At 38.7% G+C, this 26,897-nt stretch overlaps 1 protein-coding gene across 1 annotated transcript in view; it reads left to right on the top strand.

The window, feature by feature from the left end:
* The first annotated feature begins 7,249 nt into the window (after nucleotides 1–7,249).
* LOC139742342 (mRNA-decapping enzyme 1B-like) overlaps nucleotides 7,250–26,897 on the top strand; it is a 150,667-nt gene continuing 131,019 nt past the window's right edge. The window contains exon 1 of the mRNA XM_071652920.1: nucleotides 7,250–7,395. Within this exon, the coding sequence (XP_071509021.1) occupies nucleotides 7,258–7,395 (138 nt within the window). The 5' untranslated portion in view covers nucleotides 7,250–7,257. The remainder of the gene's footprint in view (nucleotides 7,396–26,897) is intronic.

Raw genomic sequence — 26,897 nt, 5'->3', positions numbered from 1 at the left:
TGCATTTACAGGGTCACCTGACTCACAGACACATATCACATGATGCACAGAATGTATTTTTGTCATGTACAGTGTCATTTCATAGTAAACCATATTTCTGCAACAACCCTCAGCCATGGCTATCACAACCCTCACAGCAGATTTCATACTATCTGAGGAGAAAAGTATGATCCTCACATTTCTATACCAATATATATGAACTAGTCTCTCACTTCCACAACCCTAAATTACCAATGCTCGGAAACCCTACGAGCATTGAGAATTTAGGGTTTCTGGGATGAACACTGAAACTATGGCTTGCTATAGCTCAGTCGGTAGAGCACCGGGCTAGCAATCTGGTGGTCTCAGGTTCAAATTCCAATGGAATCCCATTTTCTTTGCTCATTTTTCCACTAATAAATTATATTCCTTTCTGGTCAGTTTCCTTCTGTTTGCATTTGTTACATACTAAAAAAACTGCATCACTTCGGCAATCTCTTGCATTTATCCCCAAGTTGAATTATCATACGGGTTTATGCCAGGTTTAAGTGTGTGCGTGTAAATTGGAACTACACGTAACATGAGAAATACTGATGATGCTGGGCTTGTATAGTGATGACTTTATTCAGTCAAATTATATACACACTATAATGACAGTGAATCATGCTCATAATCTGTGGCATCCAATGCTTTGGATTCAGTTAAATGAAAAAGTTTTTACCTCTTCTGTGCTGAGCATTTGGAAATAGATTGATACTTGTACATGTCCTCTTTCAAAAGAGCGGATACACACAAGTTTTTAGAACTCTTCTGGCTAAACTGTGATACTCATTGATGCCAACTCACAACTATACTTTATCATCTAACTTAGATGTGCCCATGCGATACTGTGTAAATGAGTGTGCTAAATATAGACACTGGTTGAAGTCTGCATGTGTTACCTTGGTATTCACAAAATTCAGTCAATACATGATTCTTTTTAATCTATTGTAATGTGCAGACTACACTGCATGCACACATTTCATGAGCCCAATCTTTACTGGAAGCCCCCCCCCCCCCCCTCTCTCTCTCTCTCTTTCATAATGTACACGTGTATATTTCATAGGACTGATGTGAAAAAGGAAAGAAATCCTAGTTATGGAGGATTAAGTGATATGCTAGGTATCCCCTGGCTACCTACAAAACCACACTCAAAGACTGGCTCCTGTCAATAGCCAGAGCCTCTGGGAACAATACAGTTGACACACAGTTCTTTCAAATTATATTCTAAAGTACCTTGACCCGCTCATCATGGTGAAAGGGGGCTCTTGGCCTATAGTTGATACTGAATACTATCATCATCATCATCAATTTTACTAATGCAAGACTAGTAGTTATATACATTTTTTTTTTATTTGGATGGCCATCTTTTGGTAAAATATTACAACAGAACCAGACAGACTATAACTTTATATTTAATTCATTGTTACCTGGATGACCTTCAACAGGGGATCATTTCAATCACAACAACAACGAAACATTTGATTTTTTTTAAATCAAAGGAATCTTGGCACAAAGAAACAGCTGGTGTCCATATTAGACCATGATGGTGGCCTAGACCTACTCAAATCCAAGTGCATTCCGTTTCAAAAGATGGATATGCCTCATGTTCTTGCTTTCAGAAGCTGTTAATTCCAACGAATGAAACACTTCTTGATGTAAGAAATGATAAACCTCAATCTAAAGTCAATACGGGTACCCACATACCAGCATTTTGAAAACGAGGTAAGTTTGTTTAACCTTCGGTTATCTACACACACACACACACACACACACACACACAACAATGGGGTACACCTTTATCACTTCTTATTCTTATTGTTCTGTGTAGATCTACTATAAAAGTTGGGTTTTGCACCCCATAAGCTTGATGGAATAAAGCAATCCATTGTTCTCTAGACTCAACCATTTAGCCTACTGATTACACATCCACCGGTAACATATTTTTCTCATAGTCATACATAGAATACTCTCAGTACTAACATAGTTACAAAGCTAGCATGGATATCAAACTTTACATAACACCTCCTTGTCACTTGATTGGTTGTTTTGATATTGATTTGTCCAATTTTACTATCACATCATCATTCCTGCAATTGTGGCTCCATTTACCGTGCAATTTTTAATCCATGCGATATGCTCCAATTGTACTAATGCCGAGAGCCTGGTGCACTACGCATGCAAAACGCAAGCTTGCGTTTGCAGTGTGCATGTGGTCAAGCACATCGACCAACAGCGCACTAGCTTATAGCGCTCAGTACTCTATCGATCTCCTATTCTAAGATCCCACACAGTCTCTCTTGTTTCTAAATTCATAAAATATCACAAGGATCTATTTTTAGGTGTTATAATATAAAACAAATTATTTTTTCTTTTCATTTAGATCTATTCAATGGACAGAATTAATATTTCATTTGGTGAAAACAAATTATTGATCCATTCAATGAGGCTGTGGCTCACTGAATGTCTGATCATTACATCTTTCATCTCATGAAATATTCTGTCCATTGAACTCATAAACATTCATTCAATAAAACTTCTATTTGCATAGGGCCTACCAATTTTCAGACAGTTGAGGAACTTAATTAAAATGATTACACTGCAGCAACGAAGAAAATTGTGTGGAAGAAACAAGCTATCTTCAGTAGATGTTGATATAACTATCAAGTTGGGCCTAGAATTTTTACATCTCTTTCATCCTTTCCAACCTTTGAAATGTTAAAAAGGACAGGAGGAAATCTAGGAGTAGGACTCGTATACTGTTACACATCTAAAAATCTTACACTCTGGTACAGTTTTTTACTCATCCGAAGCAGTTTGCGCTTGCTCTGCTACTGCTAGACGCCTCTTTTTCTTCATAGGCCTACTTAATATTTTAACTTTCAATGTTTCACTCGATCGCATTTACCGTTCTCATCCTTCCTGAACATTTTTTTTAACCCAACTATTTCCCAAGAAGTCTGATTGTGAGGTGTTTTTTTCTTCCTTTTCGCAAATTCCAATACTTTCAATAACTGAAATGACGGTAGAAACAATTACTCGAGTATTGAAGCTGTTCTATGAGTGTACTTTACGCTGTGTACGCTTTGCGTAGAGCGTATTGTGGCGAGTGGTATGCACTGTACTGATTTGTATGAAACGCGAGAATGAAATTTAGCCATGGAGCGGCAAAGGCAAATAAAGACTGAAAATATTTACCCGGTCTTGGACGCTGCATAATTACGTTTTCCTAAGACAATCTCTCGACGACTACTACAAGAGTCTTGAATATATCCAAATATCACCACATAATGATCTCACGAATGTACAGTGGAGCATGATTTATCCAACACGATCAGCTACGTTGACTCTTCCAAATTACACTGAGCTCGCGATTATTACACACGGAAGCCTCGCGAGGATCCGCGATCGAGGAAGCGGAATGCAACTGGTCGAATACGGAGAAGCGTCGGGCTAGCTAGCTAGCCAAACTACGTGCGTTGACGCCCCGCAAAATTAGTTACTCGTACTTGTCTCAGTCGCATGCACAATCACGCAGTTGGAACGCGTTCGTGAGGTGGAAAATTTCACGCACACAAGCGAGTCTCGCAACTGATTGCTATTAGTTTCATTTCTCATCCCCGCTCTCTTGGTGGATTCGTTCAATATGAGATAGGTAATCAACTTTTGACTTTCTACTTGAACAATTACTTAACTTCCAAGTTATTTCAATTAAGTTACGTTTATTCACTTCTAACTAATAATTTATTTCTCTGTTCTCAGAACTTCAATCATATAAATCACTGGTAGCATAATTTTGTAGCGTTGTTTTTTCAAGGGCGAAGATATTGAATCCTGACTCCTAAATAATTGAAATGGACGCGTCAACTTCTTTGCGTTGATACACCGATACATACAATACATGGATGCTTCGCGCTACTAGTATATCGTGTACAGCGTAAAACCGGGAACCATGAGCTTCAATGGTTTCATTCATTACGAAGTACATTTCTACAGCACCTCCTTTCATATCGAAGAGTACTGTTAGTATCCAGAAATCACCGGCTACAATAACATTGCCAGTACATTTTGTATTTGTTATTGTCTCGGAGGAGTGGGGGGGGGGGGGGGGGGGGGGATAAAGTGACTAAATGGTTCTGAAGAAATTAAGTTGAAGTATTATTTCCTCTCTCTCTCCCCTTCCCTCCCCACCCCCCATAATGTGGCATATCACAAGTAACGATCATTGCCGAAATTTTGTCTCTTCCCGGCCCCGTCTTACAAAGACTTGTGATTGATTCAAATCAATCGCAACTTTATAATTGAATGCAAATCCATCTCATAAAAAAGTTATGATTGAAATTAAGACGGAGAAATGCAATCAATCATTCACAGGTTGCGATTGATTGCAGCTTTCAAGAGATTTGTGATTGATTGATTTCTATCACAAGTTTTATAAGACAGGGCCCAGATATTAATGAATAATAAAATAAATGTATACTTTAAACGTAGATAGATTGATATAGATAGACAGATAAATAAGTCTGTAGATAGATAGATAGATAGATGAATTATACATTTTTATATAATCATAAAATATTATCAATGTTATTGTGGTCTTAGTAGAGTAGACCGAAAATCAGATGAACACATTCGTGTTCATCTGTGAAACTTTTCCCAACTTACACACCTTTTATGATATGATTTAGTTTGACACACAATTTAGACATTTAGCATATTAAACTCTAATTTCATTTTGATAGGAATGAGCGAAAGTATTATTTTGTGAGTTAGTCTAGCTAAGTAATGGGTGACCTCCGTATATTATCTGTACCAGCGGGTGACCTCCGTAAATATTGTTTGTAGGTCTAGAATATACAACGTGCATAATAATTCTGTCTCCCGACAACCGAGTATGAAGCATTTTGAGTAGTCGTATCATCCTATAAGCCTCGGAACATAATATGTGTGTCATCTTGTATTGTAGTTTTTACCTCTGTCTGAGAACTACCTCGTGTATATCCACTGGGATTCGTTATGATACAGAAATCCCCAACCCCCAATTCCTGGAGAAACCTGCGATGGGCGCACTATCACGACTTTGCATTCCCTTTCCTTTGTCTGTCATTGTGCCCGACTGTTTCTACTACAAAGTGTAGTTGCGAGAGAAGATGACTTGACTGTGCACAACTTGCAGTTCGCGCGGCAGCCTCGCTCAAATCTTACCACAGATGGCGCTCTTCTACTTGTATGTAGTACACGCGCAGTTTTGACAATGAAATTGTTATGATTTTTATTTTGTACCGTTCGTATATTCTAGCAAATGTGCTCTAACTAGCCGTGACCCTTCTAGCCTGCTGGTCTTTTATTTCATTTTGATCCAGTAATGCAGTAACATAATCAAACTTACTAACATGTATTAGAATGTGCATTGCACAATGGTGCTTTCGTGATATAATAATAGTTTTAAAAAAAACCACACACACACAATAATCTATTGGGGGAAAATGCACTCAGCTGATGTAAAGTCTGAACATTGTCATCATACTGGTCAGGTCATACAATGTTGGAATGGAGATAACTTAAAGAAACACTTAAATAAAAATTCTTGTCAATTTGGCACATTTGTGATTAAACATTAAATAAGTAACAAAAAAGGGATTATTTTTTATCACTATAACTTCAAGAATATTCCTTGTTCAGTAAAAATTGCATTATCACTGGAAAGGTTTTGTTTGCAGTTGCATCATCCATTCAAAAGTTATTGGAGTTGAATGCGAAGAGTTATATGGGGTTGAAGCGAAAAGAGGACTTCGAGATATATCTGTTCACACTATTCTACAAAAAGTGTCCTAGAAAAGCTTCTTTAAAATAAAAAAGTCCCAGATGTGATACTTATGATCCCAAACTTACAATAATGTAAAAAAAAAAAAAAAAAATCATGGTGCTCTTTCAGAAAATATGAAAAAGTCAAGATTGACTGGGTTGACCAGTTTCACCTATTTTGAGTCCTCATATAAAATCAGGGCGTGCAACTTTTGGTAGGTTTTGCGGATGCCTGGTCACATATGGAAAACCATAAACTAATGAAGTTAGGAGGAGGAGGAGGAGAATGAAGAAGAAGAAGAAGAAGAAGAAGAAGAAGAAGAAGAAGAAGAAGAAGAAGAAGAAGAAGAAGAAGAAGAAGAAGAAGAAGAAGAAGATCGAAGAAGAAGAAGAAGAAGGTTGACGACAATGACCAAACAACAGACAGGGTATTACACGGAATTGTTGGAAGGGAAAGAGAACTATAAGAACAAGCGCAGAAGAAGATGGTTGTTTTCTTCAGAGTTAAAACTTTGCTCTCCTAAATCAATAAAGACTGCAGAAAGTACAGAAGAATTATTTTGATGTTGTCATCATGAATGTAATTGTCATGATGATGATTACAATGATCATTATTATTATATTTTCATTACTATAGTGATCAACATCATCTTCATTATCATCATGTCATCATCATCACTTACATCATTATCATCATGTCGTTTTTATATATAGATGTTTGTTATTGTCCTGTGTATATTCATATAAGAATGGACTCTAGAGGGATAGTGCTTTGGAACTGATAAGACCATCCAGGATTTGAAAAAAAAAATGAATCAAAACTAAAGTGAAAAACAAAAATACAAATAATGAAATGAATGAATAAACGAGTCAATAAATCAAAAATCTGAAATGAATAAAAAATAAGTAAATACCTATTTTCCTGGCAGACCGAATAGATAATTCTCATTGATGGACAAGACCCAGTGCAAGTACAATTTTTCATTGAGAAGCTAAAGCAATTCACAAAATCGCAACCCAATGTATTAGCAGAAGACAGATTCACAAAATCGCAACCCAATGTATTAGCAGAAGACAGATTCACAAAATCGCAACCCAATGTATTAGCAGAAGACAGATAAACCCATGGTATGGACAGTAATCCTTAATGGTGATAATCTCTAAGTATCAAAACATTGTATCAGATTCTAATCAACATTTGAACATCTCTAGCCTTTGTTGTCAATTGTCCATGTCACGGCGAGAGCAACACAATACGGAGAAAAATCTCTTCAAAGAATAACAAGAGTTGAGAATCTAAAAAAATAACATTAGGAGCCAGACTGACAATGCCTACTAAAGTCTAATGTTTTTCGACAGTCGAAGCGCCCCGTGACAATTTTTGTATGCCGCCATCAACGGCAACTGTGCGCACATGCACGGACAGCAGAAAAGATGGCGACAAACGTTGACAAGGCCGAGGCACAGATGAACCTCACAGCGCTGCAGCAGTTCGATCCATACATAAGCGACATTTTGCTGAAAGCTAGTCAAGTTGCTCTCTACCTGTTTGATCACTCTGCAAACAAATGGGTTAGTATGACAATGATTAGACAATGTTTACGCTATCTTGACGAAACGGCGGATTGTCTTTGTGTAACAGTCCCATATACTATATCTCATGTAAGTGGGTGTAAGATCAGAGAATAGTGGCCAGTGACACTCATTGCATTGTCACACGGAAGATGCGCTTTCGAAGCATCCAGAACCCTGAGTACGTAATTGCACTCATGTAAGCGGACAGTATGGCACATAGAGTATGTAGTTGAGTACAGAGATACTGCAAGAGCTCCATGAGTCCATATGTACCCCCTGCGAAAACTGACAGTGAGACATGTCCCCAATTCCCACCACTTGCCAAATGTGTGTGTGTGTGTAAAAATTAGGGTATGTACAAATTGTATCTACATCCGTGTGTATTAAGCTAACAAGAGTAGGGTAGTGTAGAGTGGTACTGCTGGTAAGATGAGTGGGGGTACATCAGGAACTCCTTCCCTGTAGATTTTGGCATTGTATACCACTGCATTTTTCTGCTTCATCATCATGCTGGGCCGGGTATGGGTCAAGCGAATGAAGAGCAGCAAATGCAGTGCAGCTGCGTGACTGCAAAAATAAATGGTTAGACTTGGAGGAGTATCTACATCATGTATGATATCTCATAAACTTGATTGAGACAATGCATTTGATATGGCAAGATACGAAGATATCATTTTGTGTGTAAACCATGTACGGTTTACTTTGCAGCTGGCCTGACCAGACGCCGTGCTAGCGCAGGGCGTCTGACGGTGTGTGATACACCAATTAACTAAACCCCTCAAACACGGCCACACAACAGCAAAACTGTTGAAAATTTCTACATTCTTATCATAAATTTTACGAATCACTCACGTGAATTGAGATGCTTGGACTATGAGCATGGTATATCAGTCCATAGTGAGCCCTCGCGCAACATACACTGAGCAAAAAGTCCAATCTTAACCCGGGATGCCGTGATCATCGCTGGGCAAGTCAAAATAGATCTTTCCCAGCTTTGAACGATGCAAATTGCGCTGCTAGAGTTTGTACGCCCTCACGGTCGACAGCGTCCCCTTTGCCCATTATTTTGCAGTGCTGCGCCGACATTTCGAATCATTTCTGTGATTTCTATGATTTCTGCGGCGTATACGATTAATAAAGGCTTCATTTTCGGTAAGTTGTGATATCTGTTTGTCAATATCGATAGCTAAAGATGGTAGCTAAATAGATAAAGTTTTCGTCTCATGTAGTCTGAGTAACAAATATGGTGCAGTAAATTCAAAATAGAATTGGCGCCCCGGAATTATAAGATTACGTAATGTCCACACGGTACAGCCGTGTCGCGACTTACACTTGTGTACAGCGACATGGCTGTGTATAGTTACTTTGCAGCCAGTCATTTGCAGTGCTTGAAGTGCTTGAAGTGCTTAACCTTGTAAAATCACACCTCATTTTGATATTGCTGTCCTTTGTAATGAATGATGATTTTATTCTCTAGTGCACAGCATAGGAAAACAATGCTGGACATGATTGAAGAATTTGTATTCTTGATAATTTTGATAATTTGTATACTGGCATGCCTCTATGATGGACTGTAGACATTTGTGTAGGCACAGCACAAAATGATTTGGAACCAAAATGTGATCTTCTGTCCATTCTATAACCACTTAACAAAAATCCATGATGAATTCTTAAAGCTTTCAAATCATAATTAGTGATGATTGGTATCGAATTTCATCTAAATATTTGATGAAGGTTTCTGTCTTATACATGAAATCTGCAATTTATCATTGATGCTACTTGTACGCCTGCTGACTGCAACAGCAACGCCTTTCATGAAATATCAAAATTTTATCACATTGACTGTTTCTTGAGATTGAAGGGAATTTGTTGGAGAGAATAGTTTTATGGATGTTGTCTTTTTTGCTGCTATTCTCTATAAGTAATACATGCTCTATTGATCTATATTATTATGAACACCAAGTGAGAAAGAAGGAACTAACTTGGGATTTGAACCTGCGTCACCTACTGCGTACAGGGCAGCAGCTCTAACACCAAGCTATAAAGCTAATTCATGGCAGTGACAAGATGATGTTTGATTGTTTCTTATCTCTGTTGGCTTTTGGACATGATTGCGATAAGTAGTTAATATAAGAATGGTACGCCAGCTGCAAACTTGTGTGCATCTTAGTTATGACTAGGGGTGGCACATACATGTATCATGTCATGACACATTACATGATGGACATTGTCATAAATGGTATCAAAGTGGCTTCACCCCCACCCCCCTTTACATACAATATTAAAGGACAAGTTCACCTTCAGAGACATGTTGATTGAGTGAATGCAGCAATATTAATATAACACATCAGCAATAGTTTGAGGAAAATCGGACAATCCGTTTAAAAGTTATGAATTTGCAAAGTTTCTGCCTATTCACTGCTGGATGAGAAGACTACTACAGCTTGTGATGTCACATGTGTACAACGATATAAGGAAAGTATAAGGAAAATTCAAGATATTTTCACTTTTCTCGCATGATAAAAGAACACTTGACTTCCCTCTTTCAGAAGGCAAGGAGAATAATATTATCCTTACCTACGTCAGTGACAAGTCGAGAAAATGTGCACCTTTTTAAAAAGTACAATTTTGTGAAATTCTCTTTATATTTTCGCTTATACGTTTTACGCATGTGTCATTATACACTCTAGCAGTGACTGTGCAGATACTTAAAAAATTACTAACTTTTGAACGGATTGTCCGATTTTCCCCAAACTTTCACTGATGTGCTCTACAAATATTGCTGCGTTCACTCAATCCACATGTTTATGAAGGTGGACTTGTCCTTTATTTTTGCTGGCAAGGAAACTTAACTTTGGTGCAGTAGTTATCTTCTGACATAGTTAGCTACCCAGCAAACATTTTTTTTGAACTATTAAGATGGCATTCCTGTCCACTTGTCTGTTTGATTTTTTTTTATTACCCATTTTTATCTCTTTTTTTATTACCCATTTTTATTTTTATTTTTTTAAATTAGCTGTTTTGTACTGCTAATGTTCTGATTGCAGTCGTTATTGTATGTGATATCAGCAACAATAATATTGTATTCCAATGATAATGTTACAGGGCAAGTGTGAAGATTGTATCTATTTCTGATTGTTTGAGAGCAAGTGCCCTTCTTGCATGGGAATTATCTTTTTAATATAAATGCAGATGATATTTCATATTTTTTGTAAATCTTTACTCATTCATCAATATACATATCTATAGTCATTTTTTTTTTTGGCACAGATTAGTCAGTTATATGAGGTATGTTTGAAAAATTTGTCAGCTCTCTCATTAGTTTCTTAAGGCTAGTAGGATTTATATCACAGTTATATTGAATTTAACTTTGCAGCACAGGAACTAGTCCTGGGAGATTTTTTCCCCCCTTTTTGTATGTCTGTGTAGCTGTGCACATGTCCCTGAGTAGATTTAGAATTTCAATCAAATTAAACTAAAGGATGTGGTACACTTAATCAGGTCTTCAGTATTCTCACTGATCAGTCACTTTGTGTTTTTTACTCCATGTAGATTGCACACAATAAATTTGAACATATTCTGAATACTGTAAAGCAAAATATCTTTGCAGCATGAAATTTTGGCGAGTGCTTGCAGTGATGAAATTTTGGCGAATTGGAGCTGACTGCCCATTTTGCGGTATGGAATTTTTGAGAAATTGCCACTGGCATTCAGTGCACATAGTGTAAACAAGAGCTTTTGTGTGTATTCTTAATTCCATGAATCTTGGCTCTCGCAAAATTCACAAATTTGATATGCATGCGAACATTTCTGGTTTTACAGTATGTTTGCCTGATTGACTTTTGAACAAATTGCTGGCATTATAGGAGGTATCTCTTTCCTGTTCCTACAGTAACTTTTATATGATTTAGACATGAACAGTGACATTTCCAGCTGTTCAGAGTACCTCATATGTGCTTATTCTGATTGCAAAGTACATGTGGTCTCTCTGCTCATGTTACAGAAGAAATCATTTTGTAATAAATCTGTAAAATCTGTAGAACAATGAGATAATATCTAATTCAAATTCACTCAAAATAGACATTCCGATTCAGTACCTAATCCTGCAGACAACTCAATAGGTACTGTATTTGATTGGAGTGAAGAAACGGTTTACATTTCTGTGACTAGTATGTGCTGAACCTACACAGATCAGTAGAAATGCTGAGCAAGAGCAATACACTTGGATCAAGACAGTGAACCCCTTTCCTGGGCATATTGCATGCTGCCCTCTATTGTTGATCATATGTGTATACATGGTCTGATGCCAGTTTTTGCATTGTTTGGGTTTAATCAGTGTGGATCATATGATTTCTCGCTGAAGCATTGTCAATGCCTCCACCTCCTGTAGGGAAAAGGGGGGGGGGGAGAGGGGGGCAGAGAGTGAGGGGTTATGTTTTAAGGTGAAATGAAACAAATGACTATGTTTAATTGATATGCTACAATGTAGGCTTGAGCTCTTAACAAATGGAAAATGTTTAGCAGTAAAATTGCTAGAATGACAGACATGATCCAGTGACCTATCATTATATAATTTCTTGTGATGTATAGATTACACTACTTTTATGCATGGATCATATTCAAATTTACAAACTGAAATGCCCTTAAGAAGGAAATCAATAAAATGAATACTGTCACCACGCTATTATTTATCAAAGGATGTCTTCAAAATTCCATGTGTTGCTGGCCTGGTAGATCTATGACATTATTAGAAAATGTAGAATGTGATCTAGGGGTGACTGAATGTTTGATAAAGAATAGAATATACATGTATTTGTTCATTTGTTTGTTTTGTATTTTGTTTTACCCAAGTGAGTGCTATGAAAATTATTCAGGGAAAAAAAAAAAGCTTTGAGACATATTAAGGACTTTAGATGACATGGTAAGGAAAAGCACAGTTGTCTGATACTCAGAAAGAATTGTTGTTCTTCTTCTTCTTCCGTGCTCTGTTGTTAGGTGAAGGTATTCATGTGTCTTGACGGCATAATGAGTGTGCTGAAGTGAACAGTGATTAGAGCAATTATGCGATGCAAAGTGGAGTGCTGCTGCCATGCGTGAATTTGATAGCCTAAATATTTAGCAGCTCTGGCTGGATATTCCGAGGCAGCGGATAATGTATACACACACAGAAACACACATGCACACACTATTCACTCAAAATGGTCTAACACACACACCACTCAAACACACTCTTCTAGGAACACATGCAATAATGGTGAGCGGGGCCTGAGCGCAACTCAATTTTTCACAGCTTTAATCAGGAAATTGCTTGTGGTGCAACTTCTTTGTTTTCTCTCTTTTTTAGCTATGAGCTTGATTGATCACTGTTGCTGCCTGCCCTAGCCATTTATTGCCTGATTACCGTCCAGCGGAGTGTGTCTTCTGAAAATTTAATTTGTCAGGTTATTTTGTTTTTTGGTTTGAATTTTTGTTCCTTTTTTTTTTCTTTTTTGCCAGAAAACACTGGGAATAAATCGATGAGAACTTGAGGAGTGTAGACTACTCTTTAGTTGAGTGTTTTCCATAACAGCATGTATTCAATTAGATTAGTGACTAAACCCCAGAATTCTGTATGGCTTGTAATACACCTGATGGCCAGGATGATGCAGAATAGCGCAGCACAAACGCAAGGAATATATTCCAGAGCAAAGTGCTGTATACCCATATGATGCACCTGTGATTACGAGACATTCAAACAATTTGTAGGTCCTACCTAATTTCTCCCCGGAGTAGACTTAATTTGTTTTTAAAAATCATTCTGATTTTTGGTCGGCAAGAGCATGGACAATTCAATCCCATTTCCTGAGATACATGTAATGTAATCCTTACAGATTGACCACATTACACATCAGTTTCCTGTACAATACTGTAAAACATGATATATTTGCGGCATGAAATTTTCGTGAATTGGAGCCGACAGCCTTTTTCGTGGCATGAAATTTTCACGAATTGCTACTGGCATTCAATGCATGTAGTGTAGACAAAAGCTTTCGCGTGCATTTTAATTTCGCAAATTTCGCGAGCGCCAAAATTAAAATGCACGCGAAAATTCCTCGTTTTACAGTACCTTAATGATAAAACATTTTTCTCTGAAGGGCTCAAAATTCATCTTCTACCACTTAGAATTTGCTTACAATACATCGAAAGGGTGTACCACAAATCTTTACCTAGCTGACGTGTTTTGACATGATGTTGAGTTATTTTGGAGCGTTTTGAGATCAAAAGTGCAAAATGATTTAGATCATAGTATACAACTTTTATTCCTGAAATGCCCTACTTGTTCAGTAGTGGGTAGGTAGTATGCTGCGTGATGATCAATCATGCTCTTGCAGTAGTTATTTCCCAGCAAGCTGCATACGATTCATTCTGGCTTGATCAAGTGAAGATCAATGGATACTGCTATGGCTGATTTGTAAATTACAATTTCTAAAGTATAAAGCATTAATGTAGCAACCACGATTGACGCTTTGAGATTGCAATGCTGTTGGTGTACTTCTTTGGCTAATGCTTTGCGTTTTCATCATTACCCAACTGAAATTGTGTTACCACAGTGTTATTTTACTCATTTTGTACATGCATACAAGTATGTTGCCACTGTAGATTTTTATAAAAAGTAGACAGTTTCTGCCTGTGGAAACTATGTTTTACTGTTACGCCTTCCGTGCAATCAAGGTGTTTGCTTTGAATATGCCTTATGAACTTATTCTGTACACATGGGAACCTATGTGCGTACGATGAAAATGACATGTTATTCCAAAATGTTAGTCTTGGGAGGGGGTTAAAAGTCAATTGTGCAGTTGCTCACAGTTGAACATTAATTTGTATACAGATGATATAATTGTCACAAGGCAGATCAATATCCTTTCATAAAATCATAATCACTTAAAAAAAAACAAAAAAAAAAAACACGTCACTACTCCACCAAGCAGCAAAAACCTGCTACCTCTTGAGTTTGCAGAAGTTTGTTTGTTTTTTGTTTGTTTGTTTTTGATGGGCAATTTTTACTTGTCGGAGTATGCAAGAATATCTTGAAAGATGGTGATACATTTGAAAATGTTTGGTATTTCATGTTGATTGTCACAAGCATAACATGTTACATTGATTTTGTGAAAATGAATTGTTTTTTATGAACTTTTAAACTCATGTAAAATGCTTGTTGCAAGCACATTTGTGCATTAAATCGACAACAGGGCTGAACTTTCCCCTTTCGAGTCACTATGCCATCTTGAAACTAGGCCAAGAATAATCATTTTCATGTCTAGGTCCCAATGGCTGATGAGTGCAATGCACTTTTTTTTCTTTGTGTTTAAAACCAATTCAAGGAGTAACCTGTAAAACAGTTTTGAAAAAAGCAGGGTCAACTGTGATATAATAAGGTATATATATGGCACTTGATTGCCTGAGAAGAACAGGGCTGTACCTATAGGGAGAACATGTACAGTATCTAATTTTTGTACATGGAAGAAATTCAGTAAGCAAAGCATGCCTGTTTGTATAAGAACGTAAAGCTTGGTGGCTGTTTTAAAAAACAATGTTTTTCTCATGTTTTAGTTTATTTCTTTGTGAATCAGAAATATGACTTTAAAGTGCATTGGTCTATACAATACTCCTCCTTTTTTGTTAGTGAAAAGAGAGTTGAGAGTATGATTTGGAGAAACTGATGAATATTACCTTGTCCGATATTGAAATATTGAATATTTCACAATAATGCTGCCATCCCCACCCCCAAATGCTCCCAGCAGAGATCTATAACAGCTACCACGACATGCTACCAGTATCCATGGGGGAAATCAAGCCAAATTCATGTGGAATGAATCCACTCTTCCGTCGGCTCAACCAAAACCATCTTGTATCATGTACACAATAATCCTCCGCCCTGTCTGTCACAGATCTATGGCTCAAACAGTTGCTGCTGTAGACAACTCTATCCCCTTGATTACTTTTATTCAAATCCTGGCCCACGAAAATGTCAACAGTATATATGCTCTATATCATTCCATTGCCCCTCAAATAGCCCTTTGTTACATTTTTTGTTGTTGTTCTTATTGTTGCTGTTGTTGTTGTTATTGTTTTTTGTATTATTTGAAAAAGGCTAGATTATTATTTTTTTTTCTCTTTCTCTCTGTGGGGTCACTGTGCTACTGCGCTCGCGCTAGGTCTTTGTACTAAGCTCCTTATCGGGCGGTAGATTTTTTGAGTCGGGGAGATTGGATCGATGTGCGGAGCATGATACTCATCCCCTAGCATTGTCCTCCATGGAGAGTTTCCTGGAATTCGAAATGAATTGGCCCTTAACGACTTGCAAGGGATGATAGCATTAGATGATGGCATCTTAGGAGTTCTCATCAAAGCAATGCAAAACGAAACAAAGACAAAACAGACAGACACACACACTCTCACACACAAGAGTATTAGTGCTTCAGCATTTCTGGCATCATTAGTGATTTAACTTTCATTGCCTTATGGCATGTCTGCAGTCTCCAAATTGATTGGGTGAAGGTCAAGTTTGATATGATTAAGTAAGTGAATTATTCATGGGATATTCTATCAATTTACATAAAAATGTGCTTATCTCGAGCTGTAATATGATGGATTTAGAGCCCATTTGTCTAAATCAAGACCCATGATAATTTTTATTTTAAGAATGTTGATCACCGTGCCCTTTTGCCAATTATTGTAAGCAATATGCCATTAGCATCATAATTTGTAAAGCTAAAACTGGAAAAACTGTATTTTAATTTTCTTTCTTTGATTTGTTATGTTTGCTTTTTTTAAACTGTCTTAATGACATTTCCCAGTGCAATTCCTGGTACTCTTTACTACTGTTTCTTTTTTGGTTTTCATATAATAACACACAATAAAGGCACCGGGGGTTTGAGATATTCTATGTTATCGGATCAGACTTTGAATTTGGCTTTACTGGGACAATGTAATTCACAGAAGATAAAGTTTGGGCAGAGTGTGAGTTAGACACAAACAGGGTAGACAAAGATATACATGTACATTGTAGCATAACGATTTGTTTGGAAATGTCTGCCAGTGAGGTGTATACAAATAAAACACAGATGAGAGTGTGTTAGTGGAGATGCAGCGCACTAATAAGGGTATTTACAATTGTGAAACATGCGCGAGGCGAAGCCGAGTGCATGTTGCACTTAATTGTAAATACCCGAGAGGGAATTGTACCTTCACTAACATCATGAACTTAAACCTGTGTATTATTTGATTTATAGAATGGGTTGAAAATTAATGGCATTTCCATGTACCTTTATGGGTCAATACCAGTCAGCTACAACTTGCTCAAAAGTCAAGATGTCCGAAGATGTTCGTTGCAAACATCTATGCAATCGGCAATTGATAATCCAGCACATCACTCAGTAGGCCTACGCACACGTATGTACGGCAGGCAGCCTGAACTATAAGTTGCTTACAGGATTGCGAGCGCGTATAGTAGTGCGCAATGCGCTTGTAATGTCAACCGATTGAGTGCGCACTGCTAGTGTAGACATTTTGATGTCTGTGACCCAGCAGTTATGCTTTCTCTGTAATGTCTCATAACAGCATGCTGTTATATGCTTTTTCGTTGCACACTTTGTGCACGGCTGTACATGTTAGTAAGAAAATCTAGAGCACATACCTGACTCATTTAAGCGCTTCTAATAGGCTACATTTTTGAACTCATTTTATGATTAAGCATGGTGCATGGACGTACTTTGTGCGTGAGCAAGTCCTTGACTGGATGGAAATATGGAAATGGTATCCACCAATATTTGGGTCAATCATCAAATTCAGATTTTTACAATAATTATGCTGCGCACCTCATGGCCAAAGAATTTAATGGATTTGTATGCAAATCAGTTCTTGCATTGAATGTAAAGTTTTGCAATGGAATTAAAATCAAGACACAAAAGGTTGAATTCAAATTGAAAAGTTAATTATCTCCAAAGTAAGTCATGATTTGTTGGGATAGTTTGATAAACTGTTCACCTGTGTAGCAATTCCTTAGCACAAATTCAAGAACTCGCAATTATGTTTTTGAGCCACTCCACATGAAAAATTAATCATGCAAACATATCGACGTTTACAGTATCTTTCTAATCTATTAGGAGAGATATTAGTTATTAGTTATTAGTTAAGAGATATTTGAGTCTATATATTCAGTGCCTGGCAGAAAAGATTGAGATTGAGAGAGAAAAAAAAATGTTTCTGCACAGCAAGTCACGTAAAATGCTACATTTCTAGTCATTGGTGTGTGTGTGTGGGGGGGGGGGGGGGTAGGGGGAATTTAAACTGGCTGTAAAGAGTGAACCTGAGCAGTGGTGAGAGAGGAGTGTGCCGCATCTCTGGCAATACTGATAACAGCAGAATCGACAGTTGCTAGGGCAGCTCTTAAGCGCCTGTGTGTGTGTGTGTGACAGAGCGTGCGCAAATTTGGTTGTCCAGCGGAGCGTGTGTTTGAAAAATGGTGGTGGTCGGCTGGTGTGAAAGCTTTTTAGAATTCCTGATAGTGGGTGCGCTACTAATGAGGGTTAGAGAGCATGGCGTAATGCGGCGTGATCCGTGCATTCTTGAGTGGCGTTGTAGCACCGTGGTCAAGTGGGCTGGCTCGCTAATGTCATATTTCTTTGAAATTAATTTCTTTCTCTTGGATTTGGTCTCTCTCTCTCTCTCTCTCTCTCTTTGCCTGTTTGTCCCTTTTTTCTCTTTTTCTTTCAATGTCTGTCTGTCTGTCTTTGTATCTGTCTGTCTCCTGTGTTCTTACACTCTTAGGGCAGACACCTGTAATTTTTTCTTTCTCCCTCTCTTTTCTCTGTCTGTTTGTCTGTCTGTCTCTATAAGTCTCTCTCTCACTCTCTCTCACTCTCTCTCTTGCTATCTCTCTGAATTACTGTGCTGTGATGGTGAATTGGGAGACTGTTTTTGGCTTGGATGCATTATTTTTTGTAGTCATAATCATTGTACAATGTGGCTGCATTTTGAAATGATGCAGACATATATATAGAGAGATACACTGTATGTGTTAAAGGTATATTATAAAGTATATTTGGAGGATGATATTACTACAAGACATTACTAGATGGCATCCTACACCAGCTCTGACTTGATGTATCTTTATAGTTCAACAGGCTCCCACCCAGTGCCAGCTTCCATGTTTGACACATTTTAATTGGTATTGCTACTTCCATGTGAAAAAAGGGTTTATGAGTGGTGAGCTAATTTATTGCACGGAAGGTGCAGGACTGTCGTCTCCCCTTTCCACACTCTGCCACGTTTAAAAACTTCCTGATTGATGGCCAATGTCGACAAATCTTTACATTGTGTCAAGAGTGCACTTTGTGCCACATGATGGCCTTGCTCAAATGTTGCCCGCAAATGGTCGCTAAATTACATGCTGCATGCGGGCGTTTTTTTGTTTTTTTTTTCGTTGGCTCTCGACGTTTCCCCCCCCCCCCCCTTCCCCATGATTGCTCATTATCGTCACTCAAGCATGGACAGACTTATGTAGAGTCAACTGTGACAAATGGATCGCAGGACACGCCCCGTCTGGCAGTCAGATGCGATATTTCTGTACCCCGGTGGCAGGTTTCACATCAATTTTTTGTATGTAGATGGAAGAAATAAACATGGCACCACTTTGAATAATGAGATCCATTAATTTGTGATGTTGGAAATAAATTTTGATTTGAATGGATTTTGAATTGAATTTTAAAAGCTGGCATGCCTTTTTTTCTTGATATCATCTGTGCTTCAATTTATCTTTGTATGTTTTTCATCTGTCTATCAATATATCGTCATACCTATCTTGCAGACACATCATTTTTTTGTGTGTTCCTTCCATCCCCATCTCTCCCTATGGATATCCATATACCGTATCCATTGATTACATGTATCCATCTACACATCCATCAACGTATGCACATCATTACATCTGTCATATTATGTATTTATCTATTTAGATATCAAGTTTATAATATATCTGCAATCTGCCTATTTAATTATTTTCATCTTCCTGTCTGTATTTTCATTTTTTCTTTCTCTTTCCTATGATTAACCTCTATTTCACACAACTCCACAGCAGGTATATAGTCAAATGCGTGGATGGGAATAGCCCCCTCAGCTGTAATTGGTAACTACAATGTATCTTTCAGGTAACATCCTGGTAGTTTCCATTTTTGATCATCAGAAAGTTTGTCTTACAAACATGATGTCACAGTGTATACATTGTGTTGGAAGCTAAGATATTAAAGTGAATTTCTTGTATTGGTGCCTGGGCAGTTATTAACTTTCTCAGGACCATAATCTCAAATTACCTGGCAAACTTTACATCATATTCTTGTCTCTGGATGTGAAATTAAGGATGGTAGTGACTGCCCCCCCCCCCACTGTCCCCTTAGCTGTCCAGTCACGTTGATTTATCTTCTGCATATCTTCGAGGGGCCGAAACTCTGCCGACCAACTCCATGAACAGATGTGTGGCTGGGGAGTTAACCTCCAAAAATAATTGTTGCTTATCATTAATATTTTAATTTTCGCAGGGCCGATAATTTATGGCCAGTTTAATTGAAAGTTTTGGATGCTCATGGGAGGGAGGGGGGAGCTCTGTGCTCCTGTTGAGAGAGCAAGGGGACGCATTAACCCATCTATCTATCTATCTATCTATCTAGGGGTGTTTGACCGACCAGATGAGTCAACACACAGGGTATGGATGCGTGACTGGAATTTATCAATTAACGTCCGTTGGGGTCAGTTTGCAATGAGTGATAGCCAACATTATCACTGTTGGAAGAGCCAGGGGTGAGCCAGTTGGTGCGGCAGTGTGCATTTGCAGCATACAAGGTGCCCTTGTGTGTAAAATTTGTGAGAAAGACAGTGTAATTTCAATAATGGTGGTGAAACTGAAAGCAACTGGTACTTTAAAGGGAAATCGACTATGTATTCAGGTTGACTTAGATAATAAAGTTCACATGACCAATAGAAAAGTTCAAATCACAGTTATTGTGCATACAATGACGTATCATAAAAGCAATTTAGAAAATGCTCTGGTATCATTACCATGACTTTCATCTGTATTTTGCTCAATAAGATCTTGTTTTCAGTTTCGGCGTTTAGCACCTGTGATGGGTAAAGCGAATGTTTACCCCTTTTGAGTCTGCCCAGTGTAGCAGCAAGGCAGGAAGAATTTGTAATTTGATAGGGCATGCCATAATTTCATTTCGTCCAGGCAATGCCGCGGAGAAATGGGGGCAGACCCCTGATGTTAGAACATCACAAGGTGCGTCAGCGGTGTTTCGTTGATTAAATCAAGTTTGCTACAGAGTCTCAATGTGTTTCCTATACCGCATGACACCACAAGTGTTTCCCAGCCATCAACAATACAATCAGCCATTCTTTCCATTATAACCATAATACTAAGTTACATATTCTTTTCTTTATATCTTTGAATGACAATATTTCAAGTTGAACCTTTCCTTTAAATGTTAAGCTAAATGGCAGGTTGCAAATATTGATTTTTTTTGTTGTTGATATATTATAACATCCAGTTTCAGTCGCCCAGTTTCGGAAGTTACACAGGTGTTGCATTTACTTGTGTAATCCAATCCAAACAGGAAGCTGTATTAAATATGTCATCTGATCTTGATGAAACAAACCCTATGTTCAAATATCATACTGCATTATATGAGTCAAGTGGAAAATACTGCCTCAGTTTATAAATTTTTAATTAATTGTTTTTAGCTCACCTGAGCCGAAGGCTCAAGTGAGCTATTGCGATCTCTTCGTCCGCCTTCCGTCGTGCGTCGTCCGGCGTGCGTAAACTTTTTACATTTTCATCTTCTTCTTGAGAACCCCTTGACCGACTTTCACCAAACTTGGCAGGTAGCATCCCTAGGATCTCAATTTGTTCAAGTGGGCACCATACCCCACCTGGGGGTCCCCAGAGGGGCCCAAACCCCCCAAAATGAAGGAATCTTAAAAAATCTTCTTCTCTAGAACCAGAAGTGATAGAGCTAAGATAATACTATGAATTAGTACATTGATGACTGTAGTTTCAAGTTTGTTCATGGCGGAATCAGGGGTGCCCCCCTTGGGACCCAGGGGAGGGGGGTTGGGAGGGGTCCTAATGGGGCCCAAATTGTACATTTTCATCTTTTTCTTGAAAATGCCAATATGAATTTTCGCCAAAGTTGGCAGGTAGCATCCCTAGGGGGAAAGAATCTCATTCCCATCAAATGGGCACCATGCCCCACCTTGGGTGCCCCAGGGGGCCTAAATTTGGACCGAAATTGTAAATTTTCATCTTTTTCTTGAAAACCCTATTACAAATTTTCACCAAACTTGTCAGGTAGCATCCCTAGGGGAATAGAATCTCAATTCCATCAAATGGGCACCATGCCCCACATGGGGGGCCCCAGGGGGCCTAAATTTGGACCGAAATTGTAAATTTTTATCTTCTTCTTGAAAATGCTATCACAAATTTTCACCAAACTTGTCAAGTAGCATCCCTAGTGGGATAGAATCTCAATTCCATCAAATGGGCACCATGTCCCACCTGGGGGCCCCAGGGGTCCCCCCCCCCCCTCCTGTAAGGAATCTGTACAGATTTTCTCTGGAACCAGAAGTGATTGAGCTAAGTTGATACAATGAGTCAGTGTATTGATGACTGTTGTTTCAAGTTTGTTCTGGGAAAATCAGATGTGCCCTACCCCCCTCCCCCCTTCCACCCCCCCTTGGAACCCAAGGAAGCTTGATGGGATGGGGGGGGGGGGGTCCAAATGCGTGCCTTTTTTTTATCTTGCTGAAAACAACATAATGGGTTTTCAGCAAACTTGGCAAGTAGCAATCCCATGGGGATAAGAGTAGGCGCTGGTGCACCAGTGTACCTAGCTGCTGTTCTCGAGTACCTGACCGCTGAGATTCTGGAGCTGGCCGGCAACGCCGCACGCGATAACAATGAATGGGCTCCATGCTTTCCCAGGGGGCCCCAGGGGGTCCAAACTTCCTGAATTAATGAATATTCAATAATGTTTTTCTCTAGCTCTAATCAAAAGTGATAGGGCTTTAAGTCTTCCCCCCCCCCCCCAAGCTGCATAATCCAACATTCTATAAAGTACAGTGTACTTAGTAGGTATTTTTTACCAGTGTAATGGAATATGTAAATGGACACCATGCCCCCACTCTCCAAGCTACCCCCACCATAAGTTTCCAATGTTCTCAGGTAAGAGTCTGCAAGAATGCATGGAAGGTGAACTTGCGATACTCAGGTGAGCGCGTGACCCCCGGGTCTCTTGTTATTACAAGTCATCTATAATAACCATCAATAATGCTGCTATTTTCTTCCTGAGATTCGACTGCATTCCTTATTACAGTAGTTTGAGAACACATGATGCTTGCTTTACACCTGATTCACTGTTTGCTCTAAAACCCCCAACATCGCGCTTCCGTACACGTGTACAGTATTTCTTACACGTGTACCGCGGCGCTACTGGTATCCATTCGCAGCGCCGACGTCATCCTGTGATGACAGTAGCCGTGTGTACACAGTTGACATTGTCTTGATCCTGTCTGGCGGGCAGGGACGGCGGAGGTGCAGGGGGTACAATGTTTGGTCAAGGGAGTAAAATGTGCATCACTCGGATGCATCACAGACAGAAAGACAGACAGACGGGACAAGACTTGTCAGATTGGGAAACAAAGAAAGGATAGAAAAGAACAAGGATAAAAGGTGGGCGTGACAGAGATAATTGACTGCCAGTGTGCGCCTGATTTATTGACACATGAATGATGGGGACGGGACGGCATGATGTGAGAGGAAAATTAGGCGGTTCTGTTTGATGGTTTGGATACCTCTCGGGTTTATTGACATTCATCGCCCCAATCAATACTCTGCCGTCTGGGAGGGGAGCGCACATATTATGCACATAGCCGTGGCAAAGCGTCCATGTTAAGGTGTTCATCACTTACAACCGCTCTTCTACAGGGGAAAGCATATTCATCAGATTTATCATTAGTTTTATTTTTTGCTCTGTGAATAATAATGCAAGAGTTGGACAGAGTGCTGACACAAGGCAGACAAGGATTTGTGAAATGGATGATGTGATGAAATTACACTCCATGTACCTCTGTGACACTCCTGTTGATCTATTGAGACAGACAGACGGGCAGACAGAGAAGCACAAACACACACACACATGCACACACACAAAGAAATTCAGGCATGAATCTGACCCTGAGAATTTCATGAAATGATGCCAGTGTTGGGGTTTGGTAAGCATGCATTTATATATGCAAATCTTGTTGGAGTTGACTAAATGTTTATTGGTAGTGACGACATCAACTACAGAGATGAAATGCTGTATTAAAGGTAGTCAATAAAAAAAAAGAAATACAATATCCGATTCCTGGCTGGTAGTGAAAAAAAGTGAAAAACAAATACATAAAAGACTGATGAACAGAGTTGCATGAAGAAAACATCAGAAGTTGTAAAATAATCTGCAGATGATTTCAAAATGGTCTAGAGGTTGCTAAATATGAATAACTTAAAATAAAATAACTCATGATTTTAAAAGCAAGATAAAGACAAAGAGTGCTACAAAAAAAAACAGCAACAACTTGGTCTGTCAAGTATTCTTGGCCACAAAGATCTCCCCCCCCCCTTTCAGGTGATCATAGAGAGTTACCTCGTAGGCATCCAGAAATGGAATTCTTTATAAGGAGATCATGCTAGGTTTCAACATTCAGTCTTCAAGACATAGGCACCCCTGTAGTGATCAGATTCGTTTGTCACACCACCGTGAGTTGTGGTCTGAGGTTTGGGAGGTTTGGGCTGTCGTGTATTCCTTTTTTGTCAGTTCTTTGTGGTCATGTTCCTTGAGATCTAGACATCAGTGAGGAGTGTGTCCGCTCCTCAGACTCAATTTGTGTGTTTTTTTTTTCTTTTATTTTGGTCTCTTTTCTCCTGGAGATGAAGAGAGAGATTGAGGGGGAAGATCTGAGGAGGTTGCTAGGATACGAAATAAAATTTCCATCACATCAAGGAGTTTTGTGATCTACGGAGCATTCATGTATGGTGCTGAGTGTCCAAATTGTGCATGCTCTCTGCATGGGTATTGTGTGAGTGAGTGAGTGTATTTATTTGTGCATTTGTGTGTGTGTGTGTGTGTGTGTGTGTGTGTGTGTGTGTGTGTGTTTTACCACCACCCCTATAACAACATTGGAAATATATAAAAGTGGGTCGTAGATTTCTTCCTTAGTATAGCAAAATTTATGACTGAAACTTCGCAGCATTGCTGATTTAAAGAAAAAGAAAATGTAATGTCAGACTGGTAGCCAACTCATAGTACAAATTATCTGCACGTCAGGAATAAGCCCTCAGTACCATGGATGGTACATGAGCAATAATACACTGATGAGCTCGAGAGAACAGTTTTAGCTCATTGGCGTGCTCATCATATGTTGCAACTGGATCTCTGTCATAGAATATGTCTGTGAGTTCAGATCACCACACAAGATAGAAAACTCATATTGGTGACAACTGTATGAAGTGATGTTCAATCTGAAGGCGGAAATAAAAAATCAAAACGTAGCTACACTTTTTTTTTACACTTTAGTTGTAAAATTGTGTCATGTTGGTTCTGCTTAAATTGCTGACTCCAAAGCTTGTCATCTTCCATTCTTTTTTTTATGTCGTTGACATTTCTACATGGTTGGTTGAGTCCTCTTTAAACCCGATGAGGACGAGTCCCGAGTATACTTGGGCAAGTGTCTATGGGAATTGCGTGTTGAAGCAAAAGTCCCCAACGTGTTAAGACTTGGTCTTTTCTCAAAACAATCATTTGCTTTCTTTGAACTACCTGGTACATGTGGTAAACATGCAGTGCTTGTCCTAACTTTATTTTTATGCTGGATACGTATGACAAGGAAGTATCACAACTTGAAAATAGAGTTTATGAGAGAAACTCGTAGGCATGAGAGCGTGAAGAGCCCCATTCACTTTCTCCTCTGTGGAAACCAAACCACTTTCCAAGAACTTTCATTGCAAGATGGCACTGTAGAGTCCGAAAGGCAATTAAAGTGAAATGTCAAGTCCCAAAATAGCAATTAACTGTAAATATCTATCTGAAATATTAAAAAAAAACACTATTATTCGTCTGTGTATAAAATTCACTTATCAGCAGCACTTCAGCTGTAATTAGCAAATGGTTTAGATATTAACTTTCAAAGTAATAAATGAAAGCATGACTGCTGGTACATTTAGAGTTCGTGTACAGATGTACAACCAAGATAATATTTGTGAAAAGATGAAGATAGAATAGAATGACATGTAGATGAATTGAACATACATATCATCAATAAAAAAACAAACTGAATTCAGTGAAAGTCTTTTATGTGGGTCTCTCTTTTCCAAAAAAAAAATGCAATTATTTTGAACAATTAGTTCCATAAATATATATGCACATTTATCGTTGTAATACATTGGATGTTTTGTTTTCTTTGAATCTGTGTCGACACCAAACATGTGTTATTGGAAATAGAATTTCATCTGAATTGAATTAAAAAAAAGTAGTAGTTTGAAATATTCCATGTATTGCACAGACAAAATAGCGAAGGACAACAGAAAATAAAATAATGATTTTTTTCTGTTTCTATTTTTCATTGCACAAGGACTCACTATAGTGACAGGTGTACTACAGTGTCAGCAAATAAATGATGATCACTAGAGTCGAGGACTTCTAAGAGTCGTAAAGTCTAGATAACACCTTGACGTTCGCAATGTGATTAGGGTATTAGGTGCAAGATACAATCACCCCTGTGGAAAGACCTAGGGGGATTAAAGAAAAATGATGAGAAACTAGTTTTTGGTTTGCATAAAGATTGGGGGGACAAGAAAAGGAAATTAGGTTTCAGGCAAGTTGATCATCTTCTTTTTTTTTTTTTACAGATGCATCAAATTTGTATGAGTGTGCCTGTGTGTTCCAATTCCTTATTTTTTTTTTTTTTCTGGGGGAGGGGATGAAAGGTTGGGAGTTGAACGATGGTTGATTGTGTGAATGACATCTCCCCTAAATCGTGAAATCGTGATGACTGGTGATGATTGCTCCGGGAGGAGGGAGGTCGCTGAGGAAATCAACCCCAGTGGGAGTATCTTCTCCCCCCTCCCCCCCCCCCCCCCACATCTCATCACCCCTTGCCTGGGATTATTTGCTGAAATATTTATGTCTGCTTGTCTTTCCACTCTGCCTGACAGCAGTGTAGATTGGAGGGAATGCGAAGCCATTCTGACAAAATTGGAGCACCATTACGCATTTTCTGTCCCTCCCCGTTGCCCTGAAAATCGACAATCATGACAGCGACACACTTTCAGCAGATGCAGCGGAGGTCTCAATAGAAACAGAAAAACAAACAAACAACAAAATCTGATGTGGAAGGATTGTTGTTGGAGAAGAATAATGGTCCTTCATGAT

The sequence above is a fragment of the Diadema antillarum genome, unplaced genomic scaffold (assembly GCF_040938485.1).
Source record: "Diadema antillarum isolate AM-2024a unplaced genomic scaffold, OU_Dant_1.0 seq00000998_RagTag, whole genome shotgun sequence".
NCBI lineage: Eukaryota > Metazoa > Echinodermata > Echinoidea > Diadematoida > Diadematidae > Diadema > Diadema antillarum.
The sequence above is the reverse complement of the archived record's forward strand: the minus strand, read 5'-3'. Positions and strand labels throughout refer to the sequence as shown.